Raw genomic sequence first — 27,091 nt, forward strand, 5'->3', positions numbered from 1 at the left:
TACCTGAATGGTCTAGTGTTTTTCCCCACTTTCTTCAATTTAAGTCTGAATTCGGCAATAAGGAGTTCATGATCTGAGCCACAGTCAGCTTCTGCTCTTGTTTTTGCTGACTGTATAGAGCTTCTCCATCTTTGGCTGCAAAGAATATAATCTGTCTGATTTTGGTGTTGGCCATCTGGTGATGTCCACGTGTAGAGTCTTCTCTTGTGTTGTTGGAAGAGGGTGTTTGATATGACTAGTGTGTTCTCTTGGCAAAACTCTATTAGCCTTTGCCCTGCTTATTCTGTACTTCAAGGCCAAATTTGCCTGTTACTCCAGGTGTTTCTTGACTTCCTACTTTTGTATTCCAGTAATGGAATGGACATCTTTTGGGGGTGTTAATTCTAGAAGGTCTTGTAATCTTCATAGAACCATTCAACTCCAGCTTATTCAGCATTACTGTTCGGGTCATAGACTTGGATTATATAGGGTTAGCAAGAGGCAAAGAGCATAACTTTTTGATGAGTCAGCCCTTATAGGGAATTTCAACCAAGTAGCCACATGATAATATTGTTTTATTTCATGCTATTTACCAATTCTAATTACAAGGGAGGCTGTACAATGTCTGTAAATGAATTGAGGTATCTATTATAAATGAAGAACAGGAGAAGGCCACACAGCAGATAATAGCAGTCTCTGCTACATGGTCTACAGTCATGGCTAAACTAGATACTGGTGAGGAGAATAGTCGAGTTGGGATTGACCTTGGTTAGTGAGATGCAGCTTTTTATAGAGTTTGAGGCTTCATGGAAGTACATAGGCAACTAATCCCAAGAAAATGAGTTGTCATTATCAAGAAAAAAGAAAGTCATGGTTGGCAAGCTAACAAGTTTTGCCCATAGCAGTTATTGTCACTGTTACTCAGTATTGCTAGAAAATTTTAGTTAACAAGATAAGTAATAGAAAAAATATTAATATTTGGAGATCACTTTATCATTAACCTGATACAAAGAAGAGAAAGTAGTAGAAAAACTATCAGAAATAAGATGTCAGCAATGATACCATTTACCACCTATGTATGTAAAATAAAAACAGTAACAGTAAGATCAGTCATGTTAGGGGAAAACCCAATATTAAGTGTAGCACTTAAGTACAAAATATGCACAATTAGATTTAACAGAAATGTGTTACCAAAAAATGTGTTGAAATAACAAATATGACAAAATTTTGCTGTGTCATGATAATAAATATTTAAAGGGATGTAAGAATTTCCTAGAATACTCAATTTTGTAATTCTCTTAATTTTTTCTACATTTTATGTTTAATATTGTGATATCAAAATGACTAGTAAAACTTGTTTTAATTTTAGAAAATAAATCAACTTAATTTAGAATAAAAAGATATAAAAACATACAAGAACTCTTTGAATGAATAAAGCAATGAGAAAGGACATGCTCTTTCTAACACTAAAATATACCATCAAACATAATGAGTAAAAATAAAGTGCATAGGACTTCCTCAAAAGTTAACAGCCAAGACAAGGAATAAAATGAGCAGACCCAAAAAAGAACCTGATCCATCTACAAATTTGTATATGCATAACAAATTGTTAGTGGAGTACTATTTCGTTGGAATGATGGAAAACTTCCTTATATCATTTCTCAATAAATTTCAACAGATTTGAGTTTAAATGTGACATTCTCAACCTTAATAATTTTCAACAGTTAAAGTCACCTAGAATATATATATTTGCCTAAATATAACATTTCTTAATGCTTATTTTAGACATTAAAGTACAACAACAACAACAACAACAAAAACTATACAAAAATTCCACAATTCACAACTAGTGACAGCTTCCAAAACCCCCTTGATTATCTATTGCAGCCTTTAAAGAATTGTCAATTTGAGAATTGAAAAATGGTGTCTCAATTTATGTAACGGCAAAAGTCTCTTTTAACAATCCCAGTTACTTGTTACTGCCAGTCTCTGAGGACTCTGAAACAATCAAGGGAGTTTTCTCCTTTATACCTCGTATTAAGGGATACATTTATATATTGAGCAGTTTGAAGTCCAGAGCAGAAAATAGAATCACTGGATAATAACCGAGCATTCAGGATTTCATAGTGACGTTACTTCTAAAGTACAAGTGCAACTGGTAGGTTACGTAATCCTGATGTGTTACTCTACTTATACAACACACCTATCACGCTAGTTCATTTATGATATAAATGTGTCAGTAAATGACAAAGTTAAATGCCAAGATAATAACAGGTGAGGGTTGAAGAGTGAAACTGCACTGGAACAAATCTTATCTTTATATAAGTGGAAAAAATATAAAAATCACTCTAACCATATTTACTGGGAATTAAGGCAGCGATCGGAGAAGGCAATGCCAACCCACTCCAGTACTCTTGCCGGGAGAATCCCAGGGAGGGCGGAGCCTGGTGGGCTGCCATCTATGGGGTCTCACAGAGTCGGACACGACTGAAGTGACTTAGCAGCAGCAGCAGCAAGGCAGCAATCAGAGAAGGCAATGGCAACCCACTTCAATACTCTTGCCTGGAAAATCCCATGGATGGAGGAGCCTGGTGGGCTGCAGTCCATGGGGTCGCTAAGAGTCGGGCACGACTTTCACTTTTCACTTTCATGCATTGGAGAAGGAAATGGCAACCCACTCCAGTATTCTTTCTTGCCTAGAGAATCCCAGGGACAGAGGAGCCTAGTGGGCTGCCGTCTATGGGGTTTCACAGAGTCTGACATGACTGAAGCAACTTAGCAGCAGCAGCAAGGCAGCAATCCAGGCCAAAGAAATTATTCTTAGAGAGTAATATTCTTAGAAATATTCTTAGAATATTATTCTCAGAGAACAACTTCTTAGAGAACAATTATTCTTTTTTATGTTTTCAAGATATTTTAATTGTTTGGCTACCCTGATCAGATTAAATGATTTTATTGTTTGAGCTACTACATAATATAGAGGAATTTGAATACTTGTTTTTAGGGATGCAGTTATTTTTTAAGGGAGATAGGTAACAAAACTGCAAGAATAAAATGCCTGATTCATGGCTTGGACAGTCATAGAGTTTCAACACATACAAAATATTGATGCTTTCATTACACCTGTTTAGAATTATGGAGAAGAACTTATGACAAACTATCCAGTGACAGCAGTCTGAACATGACCATGTGTTTAAACAAACGTAGTTTTTCCAGTGGTCACGAATGGGTATGAGAGCTGGACTATAAAGAAAGCTGAGCACCAAAGAATTGATTCTTTTGATCTGTGGTGTTGGAGAAGACTCTTGAGAGTCCATTGGACTGCAAGGAGATCCAATCAGTCCATCCTAAAGGAGATCAGTCCTGGGTGTTCATTGGGAGGACTGATGTTGAAGCTGAAACTCCAATACTTTGGCCACCTGATGCGAAGAGCTGACTCATTTGAAAAGACCCTGATGTTGGGAAAGATTGAGGGCAGGGGAAGAAGGGGTCGACAGAAGATGAGATGATTGGATCGCATCACTGACTCAATGGACATGAGTTTGGGTAAACTCCGGGAGTTGGTGATGGACAGGGAGGCCTGGCATGCTGAGGTTCATAGAGTCACAAAGAGTCACACGCAACTGAGTGACTGAACTGAACTGAACTGAACTGAGTTTGTAGGAAACAAAAAAGAGAGAGAGAAGAATCATCCTGTCTAGGATGTGATGTTTGCCAAGTCAATGAGCACCTTCAAATCTACTTATTTGCATACTTCAGAAAAACACAGAAGATCCAGCGGCTGTAGCTTAGATAAAATCATTGTCTTGCATTAAGAGTACAAAGCACAAAGAAGGAATGATGATTCACATATCAAAGATTTCCATTTTCTATCTGACTACCACGTGAAAGAATGAAGTTTCTATGCTACTCTAAGTAATGGTGTCAAACATAATGGTTAGAGTATGGCCACTTATCAAATGTGTGTCTTACTGATATTAATCTTACATACCTAAGTGTATGTAATGTTCATTATGGTCAACTGGATATACTGTGTCTCTGAAAACTGTACTGTGTGATTAACAGGTTAAAGGTACACAAATAATCAAATATATTCTATTTTATTCTCTTTTTGGCCTTAGGTCTGACTCTAGGCTCTGAAAAAGGCAATAAAAGCACTAGAGATGATCATTGAGCCTGTAATTAAACTTGAACAATAGAGCTAAAATCAGATCAACAGGAGAGGCAATGAAATAAGTGAATTTATGTAGATGAAATATTTTTTCCTTTTATTTGTATTTTTTAAAAATAATTGAGCTTAGCAGAGTCCACCTCAATCAGCACTACAATATCTATGACTTCTGTCTATCCTTGACAAAGTTAAAGGTTAAAGGAACCTTAAGGAAAATCAATGAGAGGAAACAGTTTCAAAGGTGAGAAGTAACTATCCAAAGTTGCTACTCTGTTCAAACAGTTCATCATAATTTTAGTTTGTTTGTTTAGATGCACAATTGTAAACAATTCAGTCACCCTGCTCCTTACATCTCTTTGAGTGAAAAGTTGAACAGGACTACCCTGGTTACATCACTAGCTCATGACCTTAGTAACAGTATTTTTGGTATTTCTACATACTCATTGTATTTATGAAAATATGTGAGTCAAAGAGCAAATATCAGATAAAAATGGTCATGGATTTTGCAACACTTGCCTGCTAATGCAGGAGATGCAATTGATATCCCTGGATCAGAAAGATCCTCTGGAGGAAGGCAAAGCAACCCACTCCAGTGTTCTTGCTTGGCAGGCTACCGTCCACAGGGTCACACAGAGTTGAACACAGCTGAAGTGACAGCATGCAGCATGCAGGGTAAGAATGCACAGATGGAATAAACTTATTTACATAGCCACATAAAGGGAAGATTTATATGTGAATGAGTATCTGCACTTTTGAGAGTTAATCTGGTGTTTCAGGTGTAAATGAATAGGGTTTGATCTAAGTAAACCATGGAGCTGTCTCAATACTTAACTTTCTATCAACAACACATGCCTTTAATCAATATACTTCAGGAAGCATAATGTACATAATGTGATTTTTGGCAATAATTTTTTATTTATTTTCTAGAGTTATTTACTATCCTCATAATGTTTATAGGATGAGTAGACCAGTAGTGATGAATTCTCTTTCATTTCTGATTTTGCTAAATTGCATCTTCTCTTTTTTCTTAGCCTATTTAGAGTATCATTGCTTTAATTCATTTTTTTTTAAACAACCAGGTCTTGGTTTCACTGGTTTCCTTTGTTATCTTTCTCTGAATTTTTGCTATAATTTTTGTTATTTATTTCCTTCATGTTGCTTTAGGCTTGAATTGGTCTTCATAATATCTTTTTTAGTAAGGTAAACTTATTACTGCATACTGAGGATATCATAATATACTTCTTGAGATTCACAAAAGGTAAAAATCTACCTCCAGGAGATTTTGAAAACTCTCCTTTGTCACTCTAATAGTTTAAGTGTTTCTACACAGTGTGATCTGGACTGAACATGAAAGGAGACACATTTTCTGTGTCTAACTGAACTTGATTTGCACTAACCATGAGAAAATTTGATTTAATTTGGTCCATAGTCATCACATTTTTATGGTCTCATGGTCCTGTGAAGTATCTCCAACTGCAAAATACCTACAAAGCAGTCCTACTGCCAAACTGTTATTTCCCTGAATAAAAGGCAAAATGCTTGAGTAAATATGAAGTTCCCTGACCTGTTAGTCCCTATCGTGCCCTGTTTGTCTTCCCTTTTCAGAAAGCTTCTGCAGAAGGATGAATGGATCTCCTGAATAACAGATCAAGTGTTTCTGAGTTCATTTTGGTGGGACTTTCTGCTTCTCAAGAAACTCAAGTATTCTTTTTTGCAATCCTCTTTCTTGTCTATGTCGCCATCATAGTAGGAAACCTCCTCATTGTCATCTCTGTGATAGTTGATAACCATCTTCACTCCCCCATGTATTTCTTTCTGGCAAATTTATCATTTTTTGATTTATGTCTTTCTTCTGCTGCAACTCCCAGAGTGATTTCAGACTTCCTTAGAAAACACAAGACCATCTCCTGGTGGGGCTGCATGACCCAGATGTTCTTTATGCACTTCTTTGGGGGTGGAGAGATGGCTCTTCTGATAGCTATGGCCATCGACAGGTATGTCGCCATATGCAAACCCTTGCACTACAAGACCATCATGAGTCACAGGGTGCTCATTGGGTTTCTACTGCTCTCATGGGTGATTGGGCTCATCCATACTACAAGCCAGATGGTTTTTACGGTGGGTTTGCCTTTCTGTGGTCCCAGTGTATTGGACAGCTTTTTTTGTGACCTCCCCCTGGTCATCAAGCTTGCCTGCACTGAAACTTACATCCTAGAGCTCCTGGTGGTCGTGAACAGTGGGCTCTTGTCCCTGATCTGCTTCATTCTCTTGCTCATATCCTACGTTGTCATGCTGGTCACCATCTGGCAGCATTCCTCCAGTGCATCCTCTAAGGCTCTGTCCACACTCTCTGCTCACATCACTGTAGTCACTCTCTTCTTTGGCCCTGCCATCTTCATCTATGCTTTCCCATTTAACAGTTACTCTGTAGATAAATTTCTTTCTATGTTTTACTCTATCATCACTCCTCTCCTTAATCCACTTATTTATACTCTGAGGAATCAGGAAATGAAGGCAGCCATTAAGAGACTGAGCAACCAGCATATTGGTGCTGGGCTCGCCCACTAAATATTGTCTGTTACAAACAATCATTTTATGTTCTCTGCTATTTGTGTGTGTGTGTCTGTGTGTAAGCTGCTTCAGTCATGTCCAACTTTTTGCTACCCCATAGACTGTAGCTCAACAGGCTCCACTGTCCATGGGATTTTCCAGGCAAGAATACTGGAGAGGATTACCATTTCCTCCTCCAGAGCTATTTGGGGTAGTGAGTCTTAGGTACATATAAAAATATTGTAAGTAAGTATTTAAATAATATAAATTTTCTTAAGTATGAAAATCCATGAATAAAATTATTCTTATAAAAAATTTTAGTGAATCAATCTGTAAAAATATGAAATTTTAATGAAAGCACATTTTAATGAAAGCACACGTATGAAAGCACATACGATGTTTAGTGTAACTTTTAGTTTTCATGTTGTATGTAGTAATTTACCAGGTATTAATCTACCAATATATGTCAACCATATAGAAGCTCCACAGAGGAGTTATGATTTGAATGACAATTTGGAAAATAATTTTTCACTGTATAGCTTCAATAAGCTAATCATCTTTAGTAGAATGTATCATGTAGTTAGAAAATAATATTTCAAAACTTTCTTTGGCAACCCAAATAGTTTTCTCAACACTATATTATCTGAAATATTGAAGATCAAAATCATAAACTGCTCACTGTATCTTGCTATACCAGACAGCTTGAATACTAATATTCTTTTAACTAAATTCAGATATTTATGACTGAATTTTTAAAATATTTTAAACATTAAAAGTTTTTAACCTCTGAAAGATTTACACAACGGACATAGCAAAATCTGAAAATTTTAGAGTGATGACCACTCAACTCCACTAATTAATCATTAATTAATTGCCATTCATCTATAAAGAGCTTTCAATATGGTGGAAAGAGCTTTCTGCTCCTTCTCCTTTCTCTCTGCCTCTTTGTCTCTCTTCTTGCACTTTCTGCTATTTCTCGCTACCTTCTTTCCTTCACAGCTTTCATGCCTCCCCCCTCTCTTCCTCTCTCAAAGAGCCTTTATATGGTAAAGAAGATTTTTGCCTATGATACAACTGCTCTGTGGTCTATGAATTTCCTTATAAAAATAAAATTAAAAATTAAATTTCAGTGTGCTGACATTTACTTTTTATACAGACATAATAACATTGCATATGACTATATTTTTGTTAAGGAAAAAGATTACTTTATAGAAACAAATGTTACAAAATATGTAACATTTCATTTAATAAAAATGTTACATTATTCATATAATCAAGATGATAAAACTTTGTTGTAAGCTATAAAAGATGACAGATTTAAAGGTACATAAATTCTTTAGGGATGAAAATGCTCAATTTTGTAAAGCTGTTCATTTCTCCTATGTTTATCATGAGTTTCTAATATTTCATTGATTGATCCCATTGGGACTTGTTTTAACTTCAGAAAATAATTCTATTTCATTAAAAAATACAGAATATCTAAGAAAATTCTGAATGACTAAGGCATCAACATGTCTTTCCTGATATTAAAATGCACTGTAAAATACAATGAGTAAAATGAAAACTTGTGGTAATGATATGAGAGAGAATAGGTAGATCAGTGGATCATGATAGACCCGCATAAATATAGTCAACTTATTTTACAAGTGAGCAGATATAATACAAGATAGACTTTCAACAAATGGACATTCACATACAAAAAAAAATCTAAACAGAAACTTTACACTCGTCACAATAATTAACTCAAAATAGATCGCAGAATTCAACATAAAATATAAAATTCATAGAAGATAACATAGGAGGAAATCTAGATGACTTTGGGTTAAGCAATGACTTCTCAGATATATCACTAAAGGCACAGTCTCTGACAGAATTGGTAAGCTGGATTGATTAAAATAAAATAAAAAATGCTACTCTCTGAATGACAATGTCAAGAGAACGAAACCACTAGTCACAGATGAAGAACAGATTTGTGAAATACGTATCCGAAAGGGACCACTATCCAAAATATAAAAAGAACTCTTAAAACTCAAAATAAGAAAATAAACAATCCTATTCTGAAAATGGGCAAAGACCTTAACTAACACCTCACCAAAGAAGTCATACATCATGTATCATTAGGATCATGCAAATTAAACAGTAATAAAGCACTACTACACAGTTATGAGAATGGTCAAATTCCCGAATACCGATGACACCAAGTGCTGGCAAGGATGTGGAAACACAAGAATTCTCATTCAATGCTGGTGGGAATGCTAATGGTACAGCCACCTCAGAAGACAATTGGTGGTTTCTTACAAAACTAAGCATATTTTTACAGTATGCTTCAGCAGTTATGTTCCTTTGTATTTACCCAAATGCACTGAAAACTATCCAGAAGAAAATTCACACAGATGTTCAGAGCAGTTTTCTTTATAAGCACCCAAACTTGAAACCAACCAAGATGTTCTTCAGTAGGCTTATGGTTAAATAAATTATGATACAACTAGACAATGGAATTTTATTCAGTGTTAAATGAGCTATGAAGCCATGAAAAAGCTTGGAGAAAAATGCATATTGATAAATGAAAAGCCAATCTAAAAAGCTTACATATTGTGTAAGTCTAATCATGTGATATTCTGGAAAAGGAAAAACTACAGAGACAGGGAAAAGGTCTCTAGCTGTCAGTGAACAGGGGGAAAAAGAAAGACTAGATGGAACGGAGGGGATTTTATGGCAATGAAACTAACCCATATGATTCTATAATAATGTCTATATATCATTATAGATTTGTCCCAATCCATCCAATGTGCAATCAAGAGTTAACTATAGTGTGAAGTATGGATTTTGAGTGACAGCTATATGTCAGCGTAGGTTCATCATTTGTAACAAATGCACCATAGTGCAAGACGTTGATAATAGGGGAGGTTATGCATGTGTGAAGCAAAATACCATGTGTATGGAAAATACCATTTTCTCAATATTGCTGTGAACCTAAACCTGTTCTAAAAAATAAAGTTTATTTTTAAACAAGGAGAAAAATAGGTAAGCTTGAAGCAGACTTGTCTACACATATCTTTAAATGGAAAAAGAAATATAAAATTCAGTGGAATTAACTTATCTAATTACAATGATATCAATAATTATCTCACATCCTTTATCAATAAATTCCAAGAGATTAAAGTTAAAACATGGGAAAAGTTCACTTTTAATAAGATTTAGAATTAAAATTATCTAGACTGAATATTCATATTTTGCCTGAATAGAACAATCATAAATGTTTGCTGTAGAAAAGGAACTACAGCCAAGACAAAACATCATCTAAAAAAATACAATTCACAGCTAGTGATATCTTTCAATACTCTCTTGATTATTTATTGACATTTTTAAAGTAATGTCAATTTGAGAGGTGAAAAAATATTTCTCATGTTCTGCAGTGGCAAAAGTGTCTTTGAACAATCCCAATTACTTCTTATGGCCAGTCTCTGAGGACTCTGAAACAACCAAATGAGGTTTCTCCTTTATGTCACCCATCAAGGGATACTTTTATATACTGTTGTCTTTTGAAGTTCAGAGAGGAAAATCTTTGGATGATGAAGATAAGCATTCAGGATTTCATAATGACTTTACCTCTGAAGTCCAACAGGTAGGTTACATAATCCTGACATGTTTTCCTGCCTATATACCACACCTATCACAAATTTCATTTACAACGTAAGTGTGTCCGTCCATACTGATGAATTCAATGTCAAAATAATAAATGAAAGAAGGGAGGGAAAGGAGACCTTAAACTGGAAAAAATTTGATTTTTATAAAAATGGAAAAAAGATACAAAAGTCACTCTAATGATGTTTACAGGGAATTAAGATAATAATACAGCAATCCGGGCTAAATAATTTATGTGTACAGAAAAAGGATCTGGGCAAGCTTAAATTGTTTGGTTATACTTATCAGACTGGTTATACTTATCAGACTTTGAATTATTGCATAGTGTAGAGAAAATTGCATATTTGTTTCTAGGGATGCAGTTATTAAATGAGAGTTAAGAAAACTGCAAGGATAAAATGCCTGATTCATGGCTTGAAAAAAATCATAGAAAGTCACCACTTCCAAAATACTGATGCTATCATTACGCTTGTCAGAAATTTTAGAGAGGAATATACAACTATCTTCTAACAGTCTGAAAATAGCCATATATTTAAACAAATATTAATTGGTTAAAAAAAAAGCTGAGAGAAATCACCTTGTCTGAGATCTTGCCTTTGCCCAGCTCATTGTACCTATAAATCTATTTATTTATTTGCAAACTTTAGAAAAACAAAGCCATCCAAGACTGCAGCTTGGATAAGATAAAATCATTGTCTTGTGGTAAGAGTACAAAGCACAAAGAAGAATATAGATTTTTATTTTCCATTCCATTATTATGTGAAAACAAGAAGTTTTATGCTACTCAGAGTGATGAAGTCAAGCATAATGGTTAGAGTACGGGCCACTTATGATCAAACGTGTGTCTTAATGTAAGTAAACTTACATACATAAATGTATATAATTAAATGTTCATTATGGTTAACTACATATACTGTACTTCTAACATTTAAACAGTGTGATGGAAAGGCTAAGGGTACATGGATTATCAAATATGCCCTATTTTGTGTTCTCATTTTGGCCTCAGGTTTGTCTCTAGGCTCTGAAGAAGGCCAGAAAAGCACTGAAGATAATCAACAAGCCTGGAATAAGATTTGAAAAATGCATCTAAAGTCAGATAAGCAGGGGAGGCATTGAAATAAGTAACTTTATGTGGGCTGAGCACTGACCTCTTCCCCTTCCGTGTAAGTGTGTATTTGAAATTTTTTAATTTAGTTTAGCTGAGTTCACCTCAGTCAGTAACATAATATTATGAGTCTATCTATCCTTGACAAGGTTAAATGTCATTTAAATGAAACTTAAGGTAGATTACTGTGAGGAACATAGGTCCAAAGAGGATAAGAAATTAACCTGAAAATACTACTCTGCTCAAACAATACATCATTAACTTTTTTGAGTTTAGAATCACAATGATAAAGTATTCCCCTTACTCCTTACAACTCTTTAAGACAGACAAGTTGAACAAGAGTACCATGGAATCTTCACTAGTTTATAGTCTTAATGATGGTTATTTTGGTATTTGTAGACTCATTATATGTGAAAATATATGAATTGAAAGGAAATATCAGTTAAAATGGTCATTTGATTCAATTTTGCAACAATTGGCTGAGAATGCACAAATAAGATGCACTTACTTGTCTGACCACATAGACTGAAGAGTTAGGCAAATAAGTGAGATGAACATCTGATATTTTGAGAGTCAATCTAAGTCATTCAAATCTAAAATCTCAATAATTTTGTTAACTATTATATAGCTGTCTCATAATTCAACTTTCTATCATAATATAGTCACAGTCATACTCATCATTAGTCCTCTTGAGGCTTCCCAGGTAGCTCAGAGCTTAAAGCATCTGCCTGCAATGCAGGAGACCTGGGATTGATCCCTGGGTCAGAAAGATCCCCTGGAGAAGGAAATGGCAACCCACTCCAGTATTCTTGCCTGGAGAATCCCATGGACAGAGGAGCCTGGTGGGCTACAGTCCACGGGGTCGCAAAGAGTTGGACACGACTGAGGGACTTCACTTTCCATGCAGTTTCAGCAGTATCTCTCTAACATGGTACACATTTTACTACATAGTATATGCAAGCTCTTTCACTCTGTCGTGTCTGACTCTGTGTGATCCCATAGACTATAGCCTGTCAGACTCCTCTGTCGGTGGAATTTTCTAGGCAAGAATGCTGGAGTGGCTTTCCCTTTCCTGCTTCAGGGGATCTTTCCAACCCATGGATCAAACCTGCATCTCCTGAATTGGCAGGCAGAGTCTTTACCACTGTGCCACCATGGAAGCACCAATGTAGGATGTAAGAAAATATGTCAGTAAATATATTATATGAAACCCACAAAAGAAAAAATCTATTCCCCTAATGCTTTTGAAAACTCTAATAAATTAAGTGGTTATACAGAGTGTGATCTGGAGCTGAACACTAAAGAAGACAAGTTTGCTCAATGTCTAGCTGATCTTGACTTGCACTAACCAAGAGAAAAATGTAATCTAGTTGGTTTCATAACCACCACACTTTTATGGTCTTGTGGTTCTGTAAGATATCTCCAATTGTAACATATCTGCAAAGCAGTCATGTTATAAAAAGGGTTACTTTCCTGAATAAGAAATAGGATGATTAAGACTAGATTCCCTGACCTGCTAGTCCCTATCACATACTGTTTGCTTTCCTTTTCAGAAAGCTTCTGCAGAGGATGAATGGATCTCCTGAATAACAGATCAAGTGTTTCTGAGTTCATTTTGGTGGGACTTACTTCTTCTCAAGAAACTCAAGTATCCTTTTTTGCAATCTTCTTTCTTGTCTATGTTGCCATCATAGTAGGAAACCTCCTCATTGTCATCTCTGTGATAGTTGATAACCATCTTCACTCCCCCATGTATTTCTTTCTGGCAAATTTATCATTTTTTGATTTATGTCTTTCTTCTGCTGCAACTCCCAAAGTGATTTCAGACTTCCTTAGAAAACACAAGACCATCTCCTGGTGGGGCTGCATGACCCAGATGTTCTTTATGCACTTCTTTGGGGGTGGAGAGATGGCTCTTCTGATAGCTATGGCCATCGACAGGTATGTCGCCATATGCAAACCCTTGCACTACAAGACCATCATGAGTCACAGGGTGCTCATTGGGTTTCTACTGCTCTCATGGGTGATTGGGCTCATCCATACTACAAGCCAGATGGTTTTTACGGTGGGTTTGCCTTTCTGTGGTCCCAATGTATTGGACAGCTTTTTTTGTGACCTCCCCCTGGTCATCAAGCTTGCCTGCACTGAAACTTACATCCTAGAGCTCCTGGTGATCGTGAACAGTGGGCTCTTGTCCCTGATCTGCTTCATTCTCTTGCTGATATCCTACGTTGTCATGCTGGTCACCATCTGGCAGCACTCCTCCAGTGCATCCTCTAAGGCTCTATCCACACTCTCTGCTCACATCACTGTAGTCACTCTCTCCTTTGGCCCTGCCATCTTCATCTATGCTTTCCCATTTAACAGTTACTCTGTAGATAAATTTCTTTCTGTGTTTTACTCTATCATCACTCCTCTCCTTAATCCACTTATTTACACTCTGAGGAATCAGGAAATGAAGGCAGCCATTAAGAGACTGAGCAACCAGCATATTGGTTCCTGGCTCAACCCCTAAATATTGTCTGTTGTATACAATTGTTTTTTGTTCTCTGCAATTTGGGGGTTGTTATTGTTATTGTTTAGTTGCTCAGTGTGGTCCGACTCTTTGCAATTCCATGAATGGTAGCCCTAGAGGCTCCACTGTCCATAGAGTGGGTTACCAAATCCTCCTCCAGGAGATCTTCTTTATCCAGGGTTAAATCAAACCCATGTTTCCTAGACTGGCAGGTAGATTCTTATGGCTGAGACACCAGGGAAGACCATTTAAATATTTCTTCAAATAATTGAAATCAAATGTTAAATAATATTAAATTTCCACCTTACAAAATGTGAGGAATATTAAGGTATCTTTTTATTTTATAGGAAAATATTCTTAGCACAAATGTAATACATAAATAAGCTTGCAGTCATTACCTCCTTTACCTCCTTGTCTTGGAATTCAAGGGAACCCTTATGAATGTTTAAAAAACATAATACACATACATGGTTATCACACAACACTGCTCTCTGCCTTGCAGATAATAATGAAGTCATCCATATTAGGCATGGTGATGTTAGAAGATCATGTTAAGGAGAAATCTTCACAGAAACACATTAAGAAAGCTAAAGAATAGATATTTGAGTGGGAAAAAGAGCCTTCCAGGCAGACGGGCCAGTTTATATGGATATTGTAAAGTGAGAAAGTCATTTTAGGTACCAAAGACAGACATGAAGGAGGTTGATGAATAAAAGGAAGAAAGACCTATGCAGAGATTATATAGAAAGGTAGAGACCAGAGTATTGAGGCCTTGTGAATCCTAGTTTTTAGCAATATAAAGCAATTAAAGAGTTTTGAGAATGGGAGGTTTGAGAATAGATTTAACATACTTCTAAAGTGTCATGAAGGTTTGTCTTCTTAAGTGGAGAATAAGTTGTAATAGAAATGAATGCAGAGAAAATAGTCGGCTATTTCAGGTTACAAGTCTGAATTAATTAATGATTCAGTGAGTTTATGGAAACATTGCAGAGTCCTTCTAAAGACTTACTGGAAACCTAAATTATGCAAACATCTTTGGCACCACCTCTTTTCATGTATTTTATTAATATATTGCCAAACAAGGAACCTGGAATAAGGCATATTTTCTGTCCTTATTTTCATCTTATTTGTTTGTTCCCCTGTGTTAGATTGTATCTGCCTGTAGGGAAAGAGCAAATTAGCCAAGATGGCATGGTCAGGCGCTCTCACCCTACAGCCTCGTGCTCTTGCCCCACATTTTGCAAATAATGATTATGCAACAGCTCTGATCACTTGGAGCACTGCGCATTCACATCACCAAGTCCTGCTTGCCTGTGGGCTACTTCATGTGATAAAGATGTCTGAACTCCACCTAGAGAGCAGTGGCATTACTGCTACATCACAGCTGTGTCCGTTGGGTAAGTCACAACAGGAGAGAAGGTAGCGTGTCCGCTTATACCACTGCCGCATCAGCCAGGAGAGAATACAGTTATGGCCGCTTGCCAGCCAAGAAAGAGGTTGTGCTGTGGTTTTCTTCCAGCTTCCCCACTTGCACCTTGTCTATCATGCGCTCAAGGAACAGAGCACACAGTATGAATAGCTAGACAATTGGCATCACGAACAGGATAAGAAGCAAGACACTGCCCAGTTTTAGTTTGACCTTAGACACTGTGCACCTAATATTTCAGTTTATTCTGAAAAATTATATGTGCACCATCCTTAACCACTGGTATGGGTAATCTCATCTGGATATCAATACTGTGCTCATATTATCCTTCTAATTTCTATTTTTAAGAATGCTCTGCTCTCTTGCAAACATCCCTTCAAAGGTCATGCTATGTTGAGGTATATATCACCTTAGCTGAAATATTTTTTTAATGGCAATTCTAATTGCTAGCAGTTGCCTGGAGAACTATATTGAAAAAAATTCTGAGGTTCAGTTAGAAAGAATAAGAAATTTATTAACAATATCTACTATGGGCTTTGGAAATGAATCGTATTTATCACATATTTACAACCCTCACTTTCTTGTAACCTTTTCAAGAGGATTGTAATTGAGGAGGCATGGCAGAGTTACACATAAGAATAAAGACAGAAAAATTCCTCAAATAGGTGAAATCCTGTGCAGTCATGTACTGCTACTCAGATAGCCCTCAGAAATTTACCTGGTTAATTATGTTTTATCATAAAAGTTTTACTGTAGTAACCTCCATAATATTCTTTTAATACTGTTGATCTATCATGAAGTTAAACATAATTGTAAAAGATTACATGAAATTCCAAATCTGCTGCTACTGCTAAGTCACTTCAGTCGTTTCCGACTCTGTGCGACCCCATAGACAGCAGCCCACCAGGCTCCCCCGTCCCTGGGATTCTCCAGGCAAGAACACTGGAGTGGGTTGCCATTTCCTTCTCCAATGCATGAAAGTGAAAAGTGAAATTGAAGTCGCTCAGTCGTGTCCGACTCTGTGCGACCCCATGGACTGCAGCCCACCAGGCTCCTCCATCCATGGAATTTTCCAGGCAAGAGTACTGGAGTGGGGTGCCATTGCCTTCTCTGCTAAGCTCCACTAACTAATCACTTCTTGAGTACCATAAATCATGTATTGATTACCCTGGTGAAGGCCAGGGTTTCCCTAGTGGCTCAGACAGTAGGGTGCCTGCCTACAATGCGGGAGACCTGGGTTCAGTTCCTGGATCTGGAAGATCCTCTGGAGAAGGAAATGGCAACCCAATCCAGTACCCATGGATGGAGGACACTAGTAGGGTACAGCCCATGGCGTCACAGAGTCGGACACGACTGAGCATCCTCACTTCACTTCACTGGTGAAAGCCTCCTCTGCTGTTCTAGCTTAAGAGTGTGTGTGTTTCTTTCTCTCTCTTATTCCCTTACAGAGTAAAAGGAAAGTTTTCTCTGTGCTAAGAACTAGTCTATAGTCTATGAATTTCCTTATATGCCTTGCTCTGTGTGGATCTGTTTATTTTAATTCCAATTGAATAAATGCATTTAATTATCAAATTATAAATATTCAGACTGGTAAAGTCAAATGAATAGAATTATAGTTTTCTCAAGTCCATCATCTATGGTAGCTCTAATTTGCTTACCCTCCACCAACCAAAACACTTAAGTTAATGCTTTTTCCTGGAAAACACTTATTAGGGAGACTCCACACAACTCACATACTTGGTGAATTCATAATCAACTTAAATAATGAGAGACTAAGTCCTTGCTCTGAACTCTAGAGACAACTAACTAGCACCTTTACTCTAATAATTTCCTCTGGGCGTTAATCACCAGTATACACCTTATGTATGTGTTTTGTGTCTTTTTTTTCCTGACCTGCAAGTGATTGTCATGTATATCCACAGAGGCAAAAAGATAAATATCTATTCAGAATCTCACTCTGTCTACATATCTTTGAAGAGACCATTCCTCAGCTAGAACTGGTAGGTTTAAATAGCAATGCTAATAACATACAGAAACTATATACTTTAATAAAGGAGGAGACTTTGTATACGAAACCTAGAAATTAATGAAAATCAGATTATTCTGATCATGAAGGCAATGGTAAAATACAACTTGGGTCAGATAGCATCTGGACAAATTTACCCAGTTTTAATAAGAAGAAAGCCAGTCTGTGAAGGATAAATACCACTGATATCCTGATCTAAGGGGTCAGTTTTATAATTTGAGTTTGTATTTTGAGAACATAAATTTGAGTCTGTTTCTTGTTTAACCACTATTGGATAAAAAGACAAAATAATTTAGAATATGGTAAAGTAACAAAAAATTAGTTTCATCCTTGGCTACATTTAACATCTTTGACAAATCTGAAATGCAGTCTAATAAAAATTGCATATCAAGAAAATGGAAAACATTGACTTATTTTATTTTATTTTCATTTAATTCTTCATGTTTTTACTTTCCTACATTGGATATTTACTTCAGCTGAGAAAACACTTATGGAATTCTAAATTAAATGTGATTAATTAATACCAATATTTAAAAGATTTCCCCTCAAGTCTATATTTATTTTTCTGAAGTAACAAACCTTCTATTCAAAATGATTGTCTAATTATACTGCTAATATAATTGTTTTGGTGATTTTGTAACCTAAGGACTATTTCCAATTTTTCTAAACTTACCACTCTTTCTACCTATATTTATAACAAATACAAACTTTAATGTGTTAAACTTGATCAATATATGGGAAAAGAGTTCTTTGGGCACATATAATTTTGGCAGTTTTTCTACCAACTGTACAATCTTATTTTTTAATTAGGGAAATAGTTATAATGGTTATTTTGGCAGAAAATCTGAATGTCAAACACTTTTTGTGATAAGTGAATATTACCCCTGGGTTATCTAATCCATACATAGCTTAACACTATGAGGGCAAATAATCATTAAAAAAATTCAAGATCAATAGAAACTTCACAGACTTTTTTTTCTTAACAAAAGAGCTTCCAGTTACATATCTCCACATACAGTAAGTGCTTTTATGAAAATGTGTAGAGAGGCTTTATTACTGAATATAGACAAAGAATATTAAACAGTTTTCTTTCTTCGAGTTTGCACCACAGTTGAACTAATAATTTTTTATTCATTCAGTCACATAAACAGCACAGAAAGAGCTAGGCTCCCCAATCACAGGCAACTATCCCAGTCTCAGAAATTTCTGCTAGAGAAAAACCAAGCCTTGACTGATTGAGCGTTATTCAATTATTTTTTCATTCCTTTTCAGTTCAATATTATTGGTATAAATACATACCACTCAAAAATTTAAATTTTTTCATGTGAATTTTAAACTGTGCCTCAAGTTAACAATAACTGTATTATTTTTCTGATTCTAACTTATTTTTGCCTGTGTCTGAGTAGGAGTATTTTTTAAATATTTCACATTTGATTATATGTAAAAATTGTCAAAATGAATTATTTTGTCTCTTATAACATATTTGAATTATGTTTATGTGCATTTAGATGGATATATTTTATAAATACACCTTCAAAATTTTTAAAAAGCATAAATTAATATAGTTTTTGCTTTTAATTTTCCAATTTTACATAATAAACTATAAAAATTACTTCTAAAGGTTTTCTTCTGTTAGTATTTTGAGATCGAGGACAGCATAATTTTGATAATTTCATAACTATTATGTAAACTCAATTATTGCATTAAATATAATACCAATGATGATGACAAAAACTCTTTTAAAGAAGACAGCCTAGGTAATTTTATCACTTATATTTAATGAAGAAAAACATGTCCATTAACACTAAGTCTACTTTACCAAATCTTTCATAGTAAAAATCTTTCTGTGGTCCTTATTGGTTTGAGCATCCTCACAATCATGAGAAAATGAGATAATGTTAAAGATAAAATTTTGGGAATGCACATAGGTATTTAGCACCTATGTGTAGAATAAAACAACAAAAATATAGCTCCAAATCCTTCAGGCTGGGCTTTAACAATATGTGAACCAAGAACCTCTAGATGTACAACCTGGATTTAGGAAAGGCAGATGAACCAGAGATCAAATTGCCAACATCCATTCAATCACAGAAAAAGAAAGGGAATTCCAGAAAAACATCTACTTCTTCTTCATTGACTATGCTAAAGCCTTTGGCTGTGTGGATCACAACAAACTGTGGAAAATTCTTAAAGAGATGGGAATACCAGACCATCTTAACTGTCTCCTGTGAAACCTGTGTGCAGATCAAGAAACAGCAATTAAAACTGGACAGGGAACAATGGACTGGTTCAAAATTGGAAAAGGAGTACATCAAGGCTTCATATTATCACCCTGCTTATTTAACTTATATGTAGAGTACATCATGCAATATGCCAGGCTGGATGAAGCATATGCTGGTAGAATGCTCAAGATAGCTGGGAGAATTATTAATAACCTCAGATACCAATGACACCATCCTAGTGGCAGAAATTGCAGAGGAACTAAAGAACCTCTTGATGAAGGTGAAAGAGGAGAGTGAACAAGCTGAATTAAAATTCAACATTCAAAAAATGAAGATTATGGCATCTGGTCCCATCACCTCATGGTGATGGGGAATACTTGGGGAAAAAATGGAAACAGTGACAGACTATTTTCTTGGGCTCCAAAATCAACACAGGTGGTGACTGCAGCCATGAAATTAAAAAATGCTTATTCCTTGGAAGAAAAGCTATGACAAACCTAGACAGTGTTTTAAAAAGCAGAGACATCACTTTGCCAACAACGGTCTATATAGTCAAAGCTTTGATTTTTCCAGTAGTCATGTATGGATGTGAGAGTTGGACCATAAAGAAGGCTAAGCACCAAAGAATTGCTGCTTTCAGACTGTGGTGCTGGAGAAGACTGTTGCAAGTCCCTTGGATAGCAAGGAGATCAAACCAGTCAATCCTAAAGGAAATCAACTCTGAATGTTCAGTGGAAGGACGGATGCTGGAGCTGAAGTTCCAGTACTTTGGCCACTTGATGTGAAGAGCTGACTCACTGGAAAAGACACTGATGCTGGGAAAGATTGAGGGCAGGAGGAGAAGGGGACGACAGAGGATGAGATGGTTGGATGGCATCATCGATTCAATGGACATGAGTTTGAGCAAGCTCTGGAAGAATTTGCAGTCCATGGAGTTGAGAAGAGTAGGACACAACTGAGTAACTGAACAACAAAACCAACCTGTTGCCCTTTAGAGTCTTATAACAATTTGAGAGGTTGAAGAGTAGATATTATTTTATTTCTATAGAAAATTGAATCAACGTTGAAAAGAGTTAAAGAGTATATTTCCCTAGTACATGTTAGGGCAGGACTAGAATTTGATTCTTGACTCTTGGTTCAGTGTTGTTGTTGTTGTTGTTTTCAAGTTTTGATAACTGGACTAAACAATAACTTCTGAATATTTCATGAACTATAAAGAAAAAAAGGGAAATTCAGAGTAAATTCTCCACATTCTGTCCTTGAACTCTAGAACTAGAACTTGGTATAAGCATATGTGTGTATATCTGTGATTCTGTATCTGTGTCTGTGCAGTTGGTATGTGCCATTAATAGTTTTTTAAAGGCAAAAAAGAAATAGGAAGATGGGGCCAAAAGATCTAAATCGAAGAGAAAAGTAGATGAAAGTAAGCCAATAGTGCCCACTCATTGTGGAAAAACAGAGTACAAGTATCAGGGATATTTGAGCCAGGAATTATCAATCAGTCTGGACACAAGTTTGAAAAGTCAGAGGAAAGCAATCATCAGAAAAAAGTAAGCAATTAGGAGCCAAGGGAAAAAATAAGCACTACTTGTGAAAGATTTGATGATTGTTTAGAGACCATTTACACAGAGAATGCAAAGAGACAAGAAAGAAAACTCCAGCCAGGAATCCAGCAAGAAGAGAGTCAGGGAAATAGACAAAAAGTGGAGGCTAAGAGTTTTATTCACGAACCAAAGTATGAGATACAGAACACTACTGAAAAAAAAAAGAAAGAAAGAAAGAAAGAAAATAGAAGGAAGGAAAGGAGAAAGGGAAGGCAGGAGGGACAGAGGGAGAAGGAAAGAACAAGGAAGAAAGAAACATTAACAAAGAAATATTTATGTTCTTGTGCAGAAACGTCCTGGGAAGCTTATTTTATTATTATTTGGGGGAGGTAGGACACATGACAGACTGTAGCCAGTTTAAACCTTCAGGAATAAGTTAAAGCATTGGGTATATATATTTGAGATAAAAGGGAAGGGTGAGAATATAGTATAGGTGAGAGAAGAAAGTACTGTAACAATTTGCCAAGTGGGTATATAATTCAACTCATATGAACATATCTGAATATTTCAAATTAGGAAGGTGTAAAGGGTAAAAGATTGAATACTAGCTGCCGAAAAGTTACATGACTATATTCTAATCCACTTGAATTAACTTATGACCAAAGACCATTTGATTATTATGTGATCCATTAAACTCAGGGTTCATAAAGTCATGAACTCATGGTAAAAACAACAAATAAATGTGAAGAGAAAATCTATACCCACAAACTATATTTACAAAATTTTACAATAAATTTCCCTTTTGTGCCTTTCTGTTTGGAAATAAATGCAGTAATGTGAAAGTGTCTACAAGTAATATGCTTATGTTAGTCAATTAAAATGTATTTTTCAGAAATATCTACCTTTTATTTTTCTGTAGGAATCAAATACTACTTTCTGTATGCCCATACCTTCAAAACTGTCACAGATTAAATAATCACTTTTTCTGGATTACCTTCATTTTAAAGACTTTCTGAAAACACATAAATAAACTTGATGAAAATGATGAATAGCTCAATGATATCTGAGTTTGTTTTGTTAGGACTCACCAACACTTGGGAACTTGAGCTTTTCTTTTTTTTCATATTTTTATTGGCCTATGCAGCGATTATGGCAGGAAACCTTCTCATTGTGGTCACCATAGCCTTGGACTCTCATCTGCACTCCACACCAATGTACTTCCTCCTTGGAAACCTCTCCTTTCTTGACATGTCTGTTTCTACAATCACAACCCCTAAGATGGTTGCAGATTTTGTCAGGGAGAATAAAACTATTTCTCTATGGGGCTGTATGGCTCAGATGTTCTTCCTTCACTTTTTAGGGGGTAGTGAGATGACGCTTCTCATAGTTATGGCGGTTGATAGGTACTTTGCAATATGTAAACCTCTTCACTACACAACCATCATGAACCACCAGGTACTCAGAGGCTCTGTGCTGCTATCATGGGCTGTTGGCTTTGTGCATACAATGAGCCAAATGGTGTTTACCATCACCTTGCCCTTCTGTGGTCCCAATATAGTAGACAATATTTTCTGTGACCTTCCGCTGGTTATAAAGCTTGCCTGCACTGAGACCTATGTTCTGGAGTTGCTGGTAATTGCTGACAGTGGACTATTGTCTTTCATCTCCTTCATACTCTTGCTCATTTCCTACACTGTCATTCTGGTAACATTCGACATCAATCCTCTGGTGGTCTCTCCAAAGCTCTGTCCACACTCTCTGCTCATATTACAGTGGTCACTCTGTTCTTTGGGCCATGTATCTTCATTTATGCTTGGCCATTTAGTAATTTTTCAGTGGATAAATTTCTTTCTGTGTTTTATTCAGTTATCACACCTTTACTGAACCCCATTATTTATACTCTGAGGAATCAGGAGATGAAAGCAGCCATGAATAGACTGAGGACCCAACATGTGAACTCCAGAAAGATCTTCTAGGCAACTACCATGATGTCAAAGATTTCTAGACCAAAACCCATATATAGTACATCTTGGAATAAGTTGGTATTAATTTGTCTTTTTGTAGTTTTTTTCAATATTCATAATGTATATTAAACCTACCAATGCTCCATCATCATATCTCTATGATATATTTTGTTTTATTGAAAGAATAATTTTTAATTGGGCTGGAAGAAGCACAAGCTGGAATCAAGACTGCGGGAGAAATATCAATAACCTCAGATATGCAGATGACACCACCCTTATGGCAGAAAGTGAAAAGGAACTAAAAGGCCTCTTGTGAGGCTCCTCTTAAAAGTGAAAGAGGAAAGTGAAAAAGTTGGCTTAAAGCTCAACATTCAGAAAACAAAGATCATGGTATCTAGTCACATCACTTCATGGGAAATAGAAGGGGAAACAGTGGAAATAGTGTCAGACTTTATTTTTGGGGGCTCCAAAACCACTGCAGACAGTGATTGCAGCCATGAAATTAAAAGATGCTTACTCCTTGGATGGAAAGTTATGACCAACCTAAACGTCCATCTAGTCAAGGCTATGGTTTTTCCAGTGGTCATATATGAATGTAAGAGTTGGACTGTGAAGAAAGCTGAGCACAGAAGAATTGATGCTTTTGAACTGTGGTGTTGGAGAAGACTCCTGAGAGTCCCTTGGACTGCAAAGAGATCCAACCAGTCCATTCTGAAGGCGATCAGTCCGGGGTGTTCTTTGGAAGGACTGATGCTAAAGCTGAAACTCCAGTACTTTGGCCACCTCATGTGAAGAGTTGACTCATTGGAAAAGACTCTGATGCCCTGATTGAGGGCAGGAGGAGAACGGGATGACAGAGGATGAGATGGCTGGATGGCATCACCGACTCGATGATCGTGAGTTTGAGTGAACTCTGGGAGTTGGTGATATACAGGGAGGCCTGGCGTGTTGTGATTCATGGGGTCACAAAGAGTCAGACACAACTGAGCGACTGAACTGAACTGACTGAATTTGTCTTTTTGTAGTTTTTTCAATATTCATAATGTATATTAAACCTACCAAATGCTCCATCATCACATCTCTATGATATATTTTGTCTTATTGAGAGAATAATTTTTAATTGAATTCAGTTCAGCTGGGATTAAATTTCTTAGATAAAGAAATAAGGAGAAAAAAAAAAAACTGACTTACTAACTGTAGTGTGAAACCCAGAAATATTCAAGAGTAAATTTCATTAAATAAAGAGAACTCAAGTATGAATTGGTCCACTTTTAAATTCAAAATGAGGGATCTTTCAGCTAAATTCTCCAGTTGACCAAATGTGCAAACAAAAGTATTAACTCACAAGCACATACACACATAAACTTACAATTTTGCATATCCTAATATGTATAAGATTATTGCTTTTTTGACAAGGAAAATTTTCTATAAGTAGATAGATACAAGTAATAGTCATCTGCTGGCAAGAAGCACATATTTAATTCTTAAGGAAGATAGAAATTTCACCCTAACATAAAAGTTACATACAGTTCATTTCCCCTTATTCCATCATTCATGTTTGTATTCACAGGTGTTCTCATATATCTATCAAGAGTCAAGTAAGAACATTAGTACTATTTCAATCCACATGGAAAAGGAAAAAATAAAGAAGTCTCTCTATATTTAGTTATTTACTTCACAATAAAACAAAGTATTCAAGCTACTTGCATTGCATGAAATGTGCCAATTTGCAAGTTTGATAAACAGCTCATGGGTGTTAGAACACAAACACATTCTATGATCTCTTTGGCATCAAATTCAAATGCTCTGCTTTTCCCCAAACATTCAGTGTTCCTATTATGGGCATCTATCCAATACTTTTTCTTCATTGCCTCTAAAAAATTTGTTGTTGTTCAGTCATTTAAGTCGTATCTGACTATCTGCAGGCCAAAGGATGGCAGCACCCCAAGCTCCTCTGTCCTCCACTGTCTCCCAGAGTTTGCTCAAATTCATGTCGATTGAGTTGGTGATGCTATCTAACCATCTCATTCTCTGGTGCCCTCTTTTCCTTTAGCCTTCCTTTCCCACCATCAAAGTCTTTTCTAATAAGTCAGCTCTTTACATCAGGTGGCCAAAGTATTACAGCTTTAGCCTCAGCATCAGGGTTGATTTCTTTTAAGACTGATTGGTTTGATCTTCTTTCAGTCCATACTAATTATACGCTAAAGTGTGCTTTAAAAATGAATCTCTAGCCATATGTGCTTGATATATTTCATGCTAAATTTTTATTAAAAAAAATACTTTGAGGAGGGTTGGAAAGGTCGCTGGAGATCACTGGACATATCTGTACCTTTCCTATAAAGTATTTTGATTGTAGAATTTAATCTAGACACTGATATGGCATGTGGTTTGATCAAATTTTTAACATTTTGCCTTATTTATTTCAGATCCCTCTTTACTACAAAAGTGGATTATTAGAAATAATAAAGACCTCTAAGCAATCCTCTATATCCAATTATTTTATCATAGCAAAGATAATAACTATCATCAATTCCATGAGTATCACTACCTTGTATATTAAAAAAAATATTTTCCTCATTTTTCATACATTGTGAAAAAATACATTTTGTGTAGTTTTAACTAGATACAGATGGTACCTATATATTATTGCCATTATTCTAAAATTTGTTTTTTCACTCATTGTTATGTTGTAAAGATACATCTACTTAAATATATTCTGTTCTAGTTCATTCTTTTTAAAAATGTGGTTAAAATATAACATCTTAATTTTCACCTGTACAATGATGTTAAATATATGCACCTTGTGAAATAGACCTCAAGAAATTTTTCATCTTTCAAAACTGTAACTACATAGCCATTATACAAGTGCTCTTTTCACCTCACCTCACCCTGGCAACCACCAGTCTCCATTCTGTTTCTAAGGATTTGAGTACTTGAGTCAATCATGAAGTATTTTTATGTTCTTGAGATGGACTTTAGATTAGTGATCACATCATCATGATTATTTGGGTCGTGAAGATCTTTTTTGAACAGTTCTTCCCTGTATTCTTGCCACCTCTTCTTAATATCTTCTGCTTCTGTTAGGTCCAGACTATTTCTGTCCTTTATCGAGCCCATCTTTGCATGAAATGTTCCCTTGGTATCTCTAATTTTCTTGAAGAGATCTCTAGTCTTTCCCATTCTGTTCTTTTCCTCTATTTCTTTGCATTGATCACTGAAGAAGGCTTTCTTATCTCTTCTTGCTATTCTTTGGCACTCTGCATTCAAATGCTTATATATTTCCTTTTCTCCTTTGCTTTTCGCCTCTCTTCTTTTCACAGCTATTTGTAAGGCCTCCCCAGAGAGCCATTTTTCTTTTTTTCATTTCTTTTCTGTGGGACAAGCTAGACATCTTGGAATGTAAAGTCAAGTGGGCCTTAGAAAGCATCACTACGAACAAAGCTAGTGGAGGTGATGGAATTCAAGTGGAGCTATTTCAAATCCTGAAAGATGATGCTATGAAAGTGCTGCACTCAATATGCCAGCAAGTTTGGAAAACTCAGCAGTGGCCACAGGACTGGAAAAGGTCAGTTTTCATTCCAATTCCAAAGAAGGGCAATGCCAAAGAATGCTCAAACTACTGCACAATTGCACTCATCTCACATGCGAGTAAAGTACTCCAGTACTCCAGTACTCTTGCCTGGAAAATACCATGGACGGAGGATCCTGGTAGGCTACAATTCATGGGGTCGCAGACTCGGACACGACTGAATGACCACTTATTCTTCTAAATTTGTTGATGTATAGTTGACTTACAATATTATTAATATATTAATTTCAAGTGTATATTACATTTTAAATGGCTCAGTAAAATTAATGCGTTTCAGGTTACTTCTATTTATTTTTTATGTATTTATTTACTAAATAAATTTCAGGTATATAGAATTATAATTTGACATCTGTAA

General features: G+C 36.0%; 2 protein-coding genes and 1 pseudogene across 2 annotated transcripts; all 3 read left to right on the plus strand.

The window, feature by feature from the left end:
• Nucleotides 1–5,776: 5,776 nt before the first annotated feature.
• Nucleotides 5,777–6,718, plus strand: LOC101104831 (olfactory receptor 4K13-like). The gene has a single exon (XM_027972231.1). It carries the CDS (start codon nt 5,777–5,779, stop codon nt 6,716–6,718), a length of 942 nt encoding a protein of 313 aa, XP_027828032.1.
• A 6,305-nt stretch (nt 6,719–13,023) lies between these two features.
• Nucleotides 13,024–13,965, plus strand: LOC101105081 (olfactory receptor 4K13-like). The gene has a single exon (XM_004010953.4). It carries the CDS (start codon nt 13,024–13,026, stop codon nt 13,963–13,965), a length of 942 nt encoding a protein of 313 aa, XP_004011002.2.
• Nucleotides 13,966–22,218: 8,253 nt separating this feature from the next.
• Nucleotides 22,219–23,159, plus strand: LOC101105334 (olfactory receptor 4L1-like; annotated as a pseudogene).
• Nucleotides 23,160–27,091: the final 3,932 nt, after the last annotated feature.

This window comes from Ovis aries, chromosome 7, assembly GCF_016772045.2.
Source record: "Ovis aries strain OAR_USU_Benz2616 breed Rambouillet chromosome 7, ARS-UI_Ramb_v3.0, whole genome shotgun sequence".
Lineage (NCBI taxonomy): Eukaryota > Metazoa > Chordata > Mammalia > Artiodactyla > Bovidae > Ovis > Ovis aries.

Excerpts from the sequence above, each read along its gene's own strand:
- LOC101105081 (XM_004010953.4), top strand. The coding sequence starts at position 13,024 with ATGGATCTCCTGAATAACAGATCAAGTGTTTCTGAGTTCATTTTGGTG.
- LOC101104831 (XM_027972231.1), top strand. The coding sequence starts at position 5,777 with ATGGATCTCCTGAATAACAGATCAAGTGTTTCTGAGTTCATTTTGGTG.